This window comes from Pimephales promelas, chromosome 10 (genome assembly GCF_988280905.1).
Source record: "Pimephales promelas chromosome 10, fPimPro1.hap1.1, whole genome shotgun sequence".
NCBI lineage: Eukaryota > Metazoa > Chordata > Actinopteri > Cypriniformes > Leuciscidae > Pimephales > Pimephales promelas.
In genome coordinates, this window is record NC_142778.1 from 32,757,721 (window position 1) to 32,771,259 (window position 13,539).

Here is a 13,539-nt window from a genome sequence, read left to right on the forward strand (position 1 = left end):
CAGAACAGAGCAAGGTGAGCATTTGTACTCATAAAACTTAAACTTTTTTAATTTATTTTTTAAGTGACTGACCATTTCGCTAGATAAGACCCTTATTCATCATCTGGTGTCGTTTAAAGCCCTTTGAATAGTTTGCACTGAAACTCTCATTTGGACCTTGAACCGTTTGGTTCCCATTGAAGTCCATTATATGGAGAAAATCCTGGAATATTTTCATCAAAAACCTTAATTTCTTTTCGACTGTAGAAAGAAAGACATGGACATCTTGGATGACATGGGGGTGAGTAAATTATCAGCAAAAGTTTTTTTTTTTAAAGTGAACTACCCCTTTAAGTTAAGAACTTTTAAGAACGATTAATAGTGAGATAGACTGGAATTTATTTTTTTTAATGAAAATATATTAAACATATATTTCCAGTTATGCAATTTACAGTAACATATATGTCAATATCATTAAATCCTCGAACACAGATTTGAAAACAGAATAACAGTACAACATACATCAGGTCACCGTTTGGCTTAAATGCTTCTTTTTTTCTTTCTTTTTTATCAACTGGATAAGGATTTTGACTATATGCACAACAACATGTTGCAGTACTTAAAAAGTTTAATAAGTTTCATTAAACTACTTTTTCTGACATATTCTTAAACTTAGAATACAACCAACAGGGAGCTAGAAGACAGGGTGAGGGAGGTTGAGGCAGGTGGTTCAGGTCTCCATTCAGAAACAGATGCATTGGAGGAAGCTGGTTTTGGATATATACACTTGTGCACTGCACGCCTCAGTCTATGTTGGATGTGATGCGATATCTGAGATCTCGGACACAGAAATGATATCAGCGACTCTCAGGACGTTGTCGCCACGATGCACCTGTCCAGCAGGAAGTGGCACTACAGTCCAGGTCAAAAGAGGCTGAAGGACTCAATATTGACTCATAATCAGATCTCAAACAATAACATGATAAGGTTTCAAACTAGCCTAAAACATGCCAGAGAGGTACAGCCATGAGCAGGCATTCGTGGAGCTTACAGGCATGAAAATCTTCACTACGTTTGTTTTCTAATTGGATGATGTACATATCTTCCCCTCTGGGGAATCCCTGCCGCCGTTTTGAAGTGCGTCCAACTTCGTCAAGTGGACGAGGGAAGATTATTTGGACAGACCATTGCCCCCTCTGAGGGGGCGAGTCTACTCAATATGTTCACTTCAGGCAGATCCATAGACCACGATGCAACAGCAGATCACGCTTAATTTACCCCAAGAGTTATTTTACCACATAATTCTTGTAGCTAACGTAAGCTGTCTGTTTGTTACACAATTTATTGTATTATCATTTTTGTATAATGTTTTATATTTTCCCCAACAGCCCACACACACATACAGACCAATAGAACGGTCCATAAAACAAACTGATAAGTAAAAAACTGTAAATAATAAATCAGCTCCATAGCGGATTCCAGTGATCAAGGGCTTAGGGCGTTTCATTTTAAAGGGGTGATGAACTGAGAAATCAAATTTTTTGCTTTTGACATCTAAGAGGTCATCATATTATAAAACGTCCTTGTTAGTCCAATAAAAGCTTTTATTGACACCAGGCTCAGCAAACGACTCGTTTTTCAAAGTGGGGAACTATGACATCAAAGAGGATAAAACACCACCCCCGCAGAAGAAGATCAACGCGGGCGGTTTAGCCCCGCCCACCGATTTGCGCATTACTCGCATAGATAAACAACATAGATGCCTACCTCGTGATGACAAACCGGATGGAGCTACCGAGCAATACAGAATATTGTGCAGTCCCTGGTTGTGAAAGAAGACTGTTCTTCCTCTGGATTCCAATAGGACTGCATGGTTAGACTGTATTTTTAATGACGTTCCAGCAGATGAGGGTAAAACATTGTCCGTCTGTTGAGGATTGTTTTGTAAACGAGACTGGATTTGCAGACCGATTAAGAGTAAAGAACGGTGCTGTGCCGTCTATATTGGATCTGACAGGAATTCTGCAACACACGGACTCTGGGTCGAACATGTATAGGCGAATCATTCCAGTTGCCATTTTACAACATTGGACTGACGAGCACCGACGGGTGAGTTGAAACTCATTATAATATGCAAAACTGTTATCCACTCACAGCAGTGGGCGTTTACTTCCAAGTCTTCAGTGCGAGACGTCCATAAAAACCGAGCGTTTCTGAGCTAGGCTCAAAACTAGTGTAGAAAATAGCCTATTAGTTATTCAATTTGATGTTTTTGAATGCAAAAACCAAGCGAATGTCATAAGTTGACCTCAGACAACAATATAATAATTTAAAAAGCCAGTTCATGACCCCTTTAAACACATTGCAAGGGTTCCGCCAGTAGTTTGCACTCGTGCAACGTAAGCAATGACGTGCATCTGAGTGAACAAGATGGATGGAAGATAGGGAGGGAAGGGCGTAAAAAAAATGGACAGTCTGTCAATCGGCTCACTCCCAGCATGCTTTGCGTTCACACTGTCCAACAGCAAGAGGATAAACATTAAACACCATTTTTGCTTCCAACAGGCACAATTCATTTAAAAAAAAAAAATCTGATCTTTGATGGAAATGGTGGTACTTCTACATACACGTTTAAAATTTTAAACACCTTTAGTCAGCATCTCATAATAATAATAATAATAATAATAATGATGATGACAATTATAATAATCAGAGCAATAATTACAGTTTAGCTATAATAATGCATAATGTCTTAAATCTACACTTTAGATATGTTCCGTCTCTTTCTCCTCCATTGTTCCCATTATATTGTCCCCGACGTACAGCACCTTAAATATTTACAATAATTCATTTACAACATTTCGTCCTTTTCGGAGATATAAAGCTCATGGCACAGGTGAGTTTAAAAGAGGCCCGTTGGCTCACATGGCCAGTAGCTGATTGAGTGCCATGCGGAACTGCTGTGTGCATCCCGCGAGCTCCCGCACCCTCTCCGTCATGTCTCTGGCGGACCCTGGCGAGGGGTACTGCAGGGCTGCGGTCTTGGTGCTCACCACAATGTCTTTGAGCTTGTCGCAGAGCGTGTTGCTGTGCTGAGCCACCCTGTTGCGCACCTCGGGAGACTTGGCTTGCCGGGAGAGCGTGTCTCCGATAAAGACGAGCTTGTGAGCGCTGAGGATGACGAATTTGCTGTGGGCAACGAAGATTTTGGGCGGCTGGTTGTTGTTGATGGAGGAGTAGAACGCGTCGATGGCGTTGGTGAGCGTGGTGATGTTGGCCTCGCACTGCTCCATGTAAAAGAGCAGCAGCTGCCGGTCGCCCGTGCACAGCTTACTGCGCGGCGTCTGGGGGTACTGAGAGGGCGGAGTCCAGCCCGAAATGTCATTGTTGATTGGTCGAGAGACTTCCTGCTCCAGCCGCTCAAACTGCTTCAGCTGTTGTGGGTTAGGGACACGAGTGAATAATATTGCATTTAACAGATGTGCAATCAAGAACATTGTACATAAATACATGTAATATTAAAATATAATATTTGTAAGTGTAGGTATAAAGGAGTAGTTCACTTTTAAAAAAAACATTTGCTGATAATTTACTCACCCCCATGTCATCCACGATGTCCACGTCTTTCTTCAGTCGAAAAGAAATGAAGGTTTTTGATGAAAACATTCCAGGATTTTCTCCATATAATGGACTTCATTGGGAACCAAACGGTTCAAGGTCCAAATGAGAGTTTCAGTGCAGCTTCAAAGGTGCTTTAAAGGACACCAGACGATGAATAAGGGTCTTATCTAGGACCCTTCGAGTCACGACTCGAAAAAAGATTTTGAGCAGGAGAGTCACGAACGCTCATCACAGAACAGAGCAAGGCGAGCATATGTGCTTATAAAACTTAAACGTATTTATTTATTTTTTTAAATGACCGATTTTTTCGCTAGATAAGACTCTTATTCATCGTCTGGTGTCCTTTAAAGCACCTTTGAAGCTGCACTGAAACTCTCATTTGGACCTTGAACCGTTTGGTTCCCTTTGAAGTCCATTATATGGAGAAAATCCTGGAATGTTTTCATCACCTTAATTTCTTTTCGACTGAAGAAAGACGTGGAAATCTTGGATGACATGGGGGTGAGGAAATTATCAGCAAAAGTTTTTTTAAAAGTGAACTTCTCCTTTAAAAGGATAATTTACACATAAATAATTTACTCACACTTAAGTTGGTTCAAACATGTATGACTTTCACGGTAACAATTCCCATTGACTTTCATATATATATATATAACAGGTTTGGAACAACTTGAGGGTGAGTAAATGATGACAGAATTTTAAATTTTTGGGCGAACTATCATTTTAAATGTTATATCGAATATTTTTTTTAAATTGTATAATGTTGTTGGTATGTGATATACCAGGGCTCTTTCAACTCTTTTAATTATTGTTTGATCATACATTTATTTTTGTAAAATATATATACGTATGTATGGAAAAAAAATACAGTTTCGAAAATTCAAACAATGCTAATGTTAAAAAGCTGAAGCTCAGCTAAATGTCCCAAAGGCCCAAAAAGTGGCTTTGTAACCAAGTAAGCATTAAGTATGTAAATAAATGTGGTAACACTTTACAATAAGGTTCATTAGTTAACATTAGTTACTGTGAACTAACCATGAGCAATACATTTGTTGCTGTAAATCTTTATTATTTGTTCGTGTTAGTTCGAGTGCATTAAGTAATGTTAACAAGATTTTAATAAAGTATTAGTAAATGCTGAAATGAACATGAACAAAGATTAATAAATGCTGTATAAATCCAGTTCATTATTAGGTCATGCTAACTAATGTAGTTAACTAATTATCATAAATATATTCAATACTATAGCAACTACAGTCTCGTATACCTGTTGCTGTTCCAGCACAGCCTTATTGTGTTTGATGCTCCCTTTTTCCATCAGCTGTCTTTGGTTCTTTTCAAACTCTTCTTTACCCTGTAATAGAAAGTTAAAATACAAGAATAAATCATTTACAGTCTATGAGTAGATGAGTTAATTACAGTTTGTGTAATGTGTCAACTTAATTAGATTAAAAGAGAGCACGATCATGTTAAAATATCTGTCACAACCTGCATGCAACTGTTCCCACCATTCTTTAAAAAACAAAACAAAAGTGCATGTGCAATCCGTCCATCCATCCATTCTTTGACTTCAAAAAATGTGCACTGAAAAGTTTCCATCCAATCCATTGGGGGGCAGTATAATATCACAGTGAAACTCAACCACTTTCAGGAGTCACATGTGCCCTTTCAGCCAAGATGATTGTCAAATGCAAACATGCAAAAATATATATACATTGCATTTATATCTTTGATAGTTAAATTGCAAAATTATTGTAGGTAAAAAAAAATGTATCAAAAATTGGCCAATATGGTCACAGCTTTCACATACTATTTTTGCAATTTAGTAACAAAATATTTACAATAATACTGTCGTACATACTAAATGATCATACAGTTTATAATAAAAAAGTATAATTTGCATGAAATCTGAAAGATTAAGAGATATGGGCTTTGAGGAAAAGCAGGAAAATCACAGTGATTGATGAAAAGGCCTGAGGCTCGACACAGTGGAGATTACAGGTCCAGCACACACGCAGATCAATGATCATATTGCTAGCCGAGAACATACACGTGGATCTTGCTCTCAAAAGGAAACGAATGAACGTTTCGGATGCATTCTTAGCGTACCTGTAAATGGACATAATCGTAGTCCTCCATCCAACCTTCCTCTGTGGTCTCGTGCGGCCTGTCTGGAGTCTCTTCCTCGGCTGAGAATTTGGGAGGGGAGGGTAACGGGCGGGACTGGATGTTGGCCCGTTCAGGTGTGCCTGACTGATAGGCTGAGATGTTGTTGTTGTTGGTCAGCTGACCCAGCATGTCTGGAGTGTGGGGAACGGGTGGCAAGGGCAGCTGCTGCTGTTTGTTTGTCCGTTTGAAGAGCAAAGAGGCATTCCCGTGGAGAAACGATGCCAACTGCTTGGTGTCATCGGGCACACCGCGGGCACACATGACCAGCCGGTCTAGGTCGTCCCCACCGGTGCCTGTAGATGGCGCCATCAAGGCTGCGGGGGACCAGCCCAGAGAGTCCAGTGCCTGACTGTACATCACCAGACCTTGGAAGGCCTCTTCCATCTTCTGCACCTGCTTGCCGAGCTTGGTCTGCAGCGTGCGGTCCGTGGCCTGGGTGGCGTTGGCCACGGCACCTCTAGCGAACTCCAGGAGGTCCCGGACAGCTACGCGAATGCGGTCCACGGCCTGTCGGATGGCAGGGAGGTTGGACTCCATCTGAGTGGGGCTGCGCCAGTTCCCACTAATGAACGACATTAGGAGGGACACGGAGCTCTCTACGGCCTGCTGATGACGGGACAGCCGCTCCATGGCCTGGTCCAGATCCAAGAGGAGCAGGCGACCCGGCCCGGAGGACTCGCGCACCGGCACCATGTCCAGAGAGGACGTGGAGTGGTTGCTTCGAGTGCTTCCTGTGCTGGACGCCGACAGGCGTTTGAAGCTGACCGTTAGATCCTCTGTGGCCGCCGCGTCACGTACCACCTGAGGAGGCACGTCGTAGATGTAGTCGCCCGATTCTTCGGCTGACGGCCGCTCGCGGGGGAAGTCGTACACATCTGCAGGGTGGTGGTCCTGTAAGCCACTCTTTCGCAGGCTGGCAGGGATGTCATAGATCTCCTGGCCCTCAGGCTGCCGTTTCGCTACTAGCTGAGGTGGAGGAACATCGTACACGTCCTCTGGTATGGGAGGCTCGGGACCGCCAGGGATCTGAGACATAAAAGCCTGGTTCTGATTCTCCAGGCTCTTCATCTTGGCAAAGTGAGGAGGGACGTCGTACGTTTCCTCCCTGATCGGACCATCTGGAACGTCTTTGCTGACAGATGGAGGAATGTCATATACCTGTAAAGAGGAGTAATGTGTTTACCAAAACTAGCCTCGTATAATCATAACCAAACTCATTAGGGATGTACTGATATTAAAGGGATAGTTTGCTTTGAAATAAATTTTAGCTAACCTCAAGGGCATCCAACATGTAGGCGTCTTTGTTTCCGCAGTAGTTTCAATTTTGATATTTTTAGGTCAAACCGTTTGTCTGTCAGTCATATAATGGAGGTCTATGGTCACCACCTCAAAGAGCATGCACAGAGAAGTCCAAATTAAACATGATTTATTGACTCGTAAATGTAAGTACACATTGATGGCCTAAGACTCGAAACGAGAGGTTTGTGTGAGAAAACGAACAGTGTTCATGTAGATTTAACCTCTTGTTACCACAGCCACAAAACACCCGCGCTCTAAGATCACTTGGACGTGGCTGTGGTTGCAAGAGGTAAAACGATATAAATACTGTTCGTTTTCTCACACAAACCGCTCGCTTCGTGTCTTAGGCCATCAATGTGTACTTTCATTTACGAGTCATTAAATCATGTTTAATTTGGACTTCTCTGTGCATGCTCTTTTAGGTGGTGACCATAGACCTCAATTATATGACTGACAGACAAGAGCGGTTTGACCTAAAAATATCAAAACTGAAACTACTGCAGAAACAAAGACACCTACATCTTGGATGCCCTTGAGGTGAGCTAAAACAAACCAAAAATGTATTTCAAACTGAACTATCCCTTTAGCATTCTGGCAGATACTGTTAATTAATCAATCATTTTAAATGTTAAAAGTGAATTTAGGCACCACAACAGAATGAAAATTTATGTTTTGTTTTTTTTGTTTTGTTTTGCTAAAGATTGCATTTAACTTATTAAATGATTAGTTTTTTTTTAAAGATCAAGTGCAAGTATGCATAAGATGATAGAAAAGGTTATCTAAATGTAAAAAATTAGCATGAACAATTAAATATACAATATATTTCCAAAATTAATATTTCTAAAATTGGTCAATAACCAAAATGGAAATGAGATGACTAGAACTAAGTTTTAGAACTAAGAACTAATCTCCAAGTTTTTTTGTTTTTTTTTGTAAACTGAACTAAAAGTGGGCCAATTTAGTTCTAAGTAATTCGAAACAATAAAGTATACTTCTAGTACATTGATATTAGTATACTTACTACATTAAGTATACTTGAACTTTACTTAATAAAATTAACTTGAAGCACGCTTATTCTTTCCCATTAATGTCCAAATCGAAGGTGTACATAAAACTAGAGTACAATTGATTTGTGTCAGTCATGCATGGAGACAAAGAATAATTGTTACCGTTTGTTGGTAGTGCAGCTGGCTCTTGTCCACACTAGGTGGAGTGTCATAGATCTCCTGACCATCTCTACTAGGTGGGCCTTTCATTGCCATTGGAGGAGTGTCATAAACCTGTGGCCCAGAGAAAAAGACATAAAACTCATTTACTAGTTAAATAAATGAAATAAATACACAATTAAGACTAGATGTCAGATCATGTCAGTATAATGACATAATTAACCTTGTACTACATTGAGAATACGTTGATCTGACCTGAAAAGGAAAGAGCCATTTAATAAAACAATTTGTGTTAGTTGAATGCAGTTTAATAAGCCCGCAATGTAGAGGCTGGGCATTTGTTTTTGTCTGTTTTTCTCCTTTATTTTACAACCCAGGGCCCCTGATTTCCTACCTTCTCCTACTTTTCGAACTGGAACAATGTTTTCATAGTTCCTATTGGTGGAAGTACCCGCTTTTTGGCATGTTCATACTGCAGGAACTGGGAATGATTTTAGTTATAGGAATGCCTTTTTGGGGACTAAATGTCAGAGTATGGTCTAACCTCGCACAACAGGAGCTACCAGTGACGTAAGTGTATGTTGATTGGCCGAACGCATGCCATACGAATCACTGGTGTGCTGAATTTTGTTACCCTAGTATGCGCTGTATTGCACTAATCCAACGTACTCCTAATCACAATCCAAACAGTCACTACAGTGCCACAATTCGGCCATTTTAAAAAAGCCACGTAAATACAGTTTACACTATTCAAGTATTATTACACAAACAAATACATAAACATTTATTTATTTATTTATATCATCTAAATAAGGGCATATCATATTATTTTTTTTATGGAAAGCTAATTATAAATACTACTAACTACCCCAAACTTAAGGGCCTACTGTATTCCCCTCATTTCTGAGCACAAATTTGCCCCCAAGCTATAGTTAAATAAACCTCCCAACATTTAGCTATTACAGATTTTATCGTTTTTGTAATATTTATGACACAGAGCATGCTCTCTCATCAATACAAAAATAAAACTGACTCGAGTTTCAGAAAGTGCTATAAATGAAGTGTGACTTCCTGTCTCAATGTTCTGTCAAACCTGTGACGACTTATAACGCCTGCAGCTCAACTGGTACAAAAAAAGAAAAAATAACCACACAGACACACACACACACAAAGGCCCAAGGCACTTGAATGTTAGCAAAGGATTAAAAGCCAATAAATGTTTTATAGTGTTAGCAGTAAAATGTAGATTTTTCCACTACCGCATTTGATATGGGTGAAATGAGGTCAAGGGAATTTGGATTAAAGTCTAATCTTGTCTGAGATAGAGTTAGTGTCACACACACACACACTTAGGGACTGGAAAATTTCAATAGTACATTTTATTTTAATACTTATATGCATTAATAATTTAAACCAGCGGTTCACAAACTGCCCTCTAAGGGTTGTAATGGCATAAAAATTGTATTATAATGAATGCAGCTGTTTGACATAGGTGTCTTGATGTCATAAAGTACATAATGGCATTTTATGGAAATAAAATGTCACATTTTAAGCATTACCCATACCAAAATACCATCCCTTCCTCATTTATTGCTCTCCAGAGCTCTTGACGCCTGCTGGAAGCAATGATCATTGCTTATAACAGAAATGTTTTGCATACAAAGTGAAAATGTATAGTTCGAAATAATAATAGTTCTCTATGATCAGAGTACTGTGCAGCTGTCAAACATCCACTGATTTAAACAATTTACCCAGAACAATCCTAATGCATGTCCTTAATGTGTATTAGAGATGTCTGAAGGCACTATACTTCTAGCAATACTGCTCCAATCACACACATACACACACATCCTTACCCAAACACCATTAGCATGTATAATGCTGGCCAAACAATGGCTCTCAATCTGTTGTGCGCCCCCAGGAGAGCCTGCAGCCAGAGACGGAGGCAGGAGAAACCATGAATACCAAAACCTCTCAATGAGCATCCAGCAGCGCTCTGCCAGCTCCGCCTGATTAAACGACTGTGTTTTTTGCTCTGTATCGCTCTAATCTGAGAGACTGTGATTTGTTACAATGAATATTTGGAGCAATTTTGGGAAGAAAGTGTTTTGGCTTGCATCGTTTTTTTTGTCGGCATGAAAAATTTAGCCATTTGACCGCACTGACACTATCGGATAAGAACAAAACTGAGCTAAATTATGTTTTGCTTTATAGCTGAATTGACTTTGTTTCATAATTGACGAATTTTGCATCATTGACACTGGTATTGAACTGACTAAACTAAATTATGACACGGTCTTAAGCTGTTTATAGCTGAATTTAAAGGAGAACTCCGGTCACTTTGAGCTCATTTTTTGTACATTTGGAGTGATGTCAGTACAAACAAAAATGACAACAATCGGTGTTGCCTACACCGTGTTGTCGTCTTTTTAAAATGTGTACCCTGTTGACTTCAATGGGGCATGTTCTAAACCTACTTTTAGCCTCTTAACATCCTTGATTTGTCATTACAAGTTCATAGCCATGTGAGTGGTGTTATTAAGAGTGACCACAGTCAATCTGACTGCAGTAGATGTGAAAGATATTAATAAAAATGATGTTAAATCAGCCAGCGCACATACCTCAACTTACTTTCTGTTTTCGGTCAAAGTCCACAGAAGTCGATTGTGGAGTTTGTGCGCACGATCATTGGTATCTAAGCAATAACACGCGAACTCGACAATCGACTACTACACAGAGCTAAACATAGACTGTAAAAAAAGATGGACAGCGCGTCTCTGCTTCCTTTCACTGTAGAAAAATAAGCCAAAATATCCAAAGTTATTGGGAAAATGAACATACGTCTGCATGATGAGAACTAGCTAATATGACAGAAACCATCTTTGGATTTTTTTTATTTTTTTTTTAAGGTTTGCGTCAATTGACCCTTCACTAAGCCACGCCCGAAAAACGCCACTGGCCAATCGTGTCTTAGCAACCGTAACTAGGCGCGGGAGGTCTGGCAAGCTTTCGAGCGAGGGAAACATGCTGAAGCATATGGATTGTGCAAATACCCGGTATCCTAAAAGTTTGGACGGGGGAGTGGAATTTTTTTCCTTCCCGAAAATCTAAAAGCCGCGGGGAGAAATGATGGGCGTGATCAACCCATGCACAACTAAATGTCGACATGATTAACAAAAACACCTATTGCTTGGAAATATTGACGGTTCTTTGGTCATAATGGATATATTTTAACATAAAATAAGATGATTAAAGACAAAACGGAGGCTCACTGATATACTTTGTTAATCGACGGCCTACTACCCCTGACTAAGTAACTTAAACACAATCCAATCGCGGCTGTCCCGGTGTTAGTGTTATTCCACAAGATTTATGGATGAGCTGTTTGATTTATAATTATTAGGTTCATTTTCACAATTTCACATAATGAATGTGCACGAACATAGCTGTTCCTCAATTAGTGTGTTTCCCATTTGAATGGTCAGCATATGAGGCGCTGCTGCTTGCGCTGGGACTATAACGTTAGGCTTTAGCTTCAATTCTTAAGAAATTATTCTCTAAACGGTTGCATATTATGTCGTGAATATATCCCTCAAATGGAAATACTGCAGTCCCTTTTGTCTTGCTCTCTCAGATATTTCACATGTTCACCAAAAATTACTAATTATCTCATTGGGAATGTCTGACACCGGTGCATCCACAATATAATAGATGTGCCAGCCGTGAAAGCTTGACAGGCGTAGCAACAGTAACTAGGGAGGGCGGGGCTTAGCGAAGGGTCAATTCTCTAAAATTCAACTACATGGAGAGGGCGGGGTTTATGACCTATACTGTAGCCAGCCACCAGGGGGAGATTGAAATGTTTTGGCCTCACATTTCAGGACTTGCACAGCACACTTGCTTAACATCAGAATTTGAATTTTTCTCATATTTGATGAAGTTTGCATCATTGATCATTATTTTTGCAGTTTATTACTCTAACGCTGAATTGAAACAACCTGTATTGTGCAAAGCGTGACTTGAGCCACAGTTCAATCTTAGTTTATGTTTGTTTTACACCATTTGTGTTTTTACATTACTTCTAATGATGTGTTTTGTCCACAAAATGCCGAGTGATGTGCCTCATCTTATCTGCCCTGCTCTGCTCTGTCATTTACATCGTGTGCTCTGGTCTTTGCCTTCATCCATGTTCCTCTCATTCTCTACTGAAGACTGTGTGTGCTGGAATTATGTGGTCTGGGTATTCATGGCCTTTGCCGTGAGCCAGGCTTTGTCTGTCTCTTTCTCCCCCAGGGTTGTCTACTGTGTGTGTGTGTGTGTGTGTGTGTGTGTATGTGCTGCATTGAAGGACTGATCTTGCTGACAGCACTTTCTCCCTCATATACACACAATGCACACATATGTGCGCGCACACAGCGGTCTCAGGATATTCTGCTTCACACACTCACAATGCTGACCTTCTTTTTGAAATGCCTCCAGACACTGAAATTTCTACTTCCACTGCAAGTAATGCATGACCTCATCTAAAAATAGGCATGCAATCATCGAGCCAACAGAAATATAAGGATGCAGGAAAAAAGAGTGAGCAAAAGAGGGAAAATGAAAGAAAGACAGAAAGAGAGAGAAAAGACAGCAAGAACTGAAAGCAAGAACAATAGAAAATAAAAAAGCTAACTGCGACTTTTAATCTCACAATTTTGACTTTTTTTCTCTCACAGTGTTGAGTTTACGTCTTACAATTCTGACTTTCTCACGCAATTTTCTCAGAATTACGTGATATGCGGTTATAAATTGTGTTATAAAGTCAAAGTTCTGAGAAATATACTCACAAATGCAAGAAAAGTCAGAATTTTGAGATAAAAAGAAGGAATTATCTTTCACATTTTTTTTATTCTGTGGCAGAAACAAACTTCCATAGTTATCAGTTAATATATATTCTTTTTTTTATCAACATCGGTCAAAATTTTATATTTAATTGTCATTCCCTTTTTTTACATTTAGATCAGTACTGTTAAGTTTGTTGGATGATATTAGATTTTATTTTATTATTATTAACTATCAGATTAGTTTATATTGGATATTAAATTTTGCATTTTTTTATATTTTATGCATTAATTGTGCATTTTATATTTATAAACACAAATAGTCAAACAACACTCTGAGTGATTATACCGCCGTCAAGAGGTTTTGTTCAGCATTAAGCTCTATCTATGAAAATGAAAGAAAGACAGAAAGAGAGAGAAAAGACAGCAAGAACAGAAAGCAAGAACAATGAAGTCAAAATTTTGAAAATTTGTTATTAAAA

At 39.5% G+C, this 13,539-nt stretch overlaps 1 protein-coding gene across 2 annotated transcripts in view; it reads right to left on the reverse strand.

The window, feature by feature from the left end:
- Positions 1–360: 360 nt before the first annotated feature.
- Positions 361–13,539, reverse strand: part of bcar1 (BCAR1 scaffold protein, Cas family member) — a 99,643-nt gene continuing 86,464 nt past the window's right edge. For both annotated transcript variants that reach the window (XM_039684061.2, XM_039684060.2), the window contains exons 4-7: positions 8,238–8,348; positions 5,710–6,927; positions 4,868–4,954; positions 361–3,413 (exon numbers count right to left, since the gene is read on the reverse strand). In XM_039684061.2, the coding sequence (XP_039539995.2) occupies positions 2,901–3,413; positions 4,868–4,954; positions 5,710–6,927; positions 8,238–8,348 (1,929 nt within the window). In that variant the 3' untranslated portion in view covers positions 361–2,900. The remainder of the gene's footprint in view (positions 3,414–4,867; positions 4,955–5,709; positions 6,928–8,237; positions 8,349–13,539) is intronic.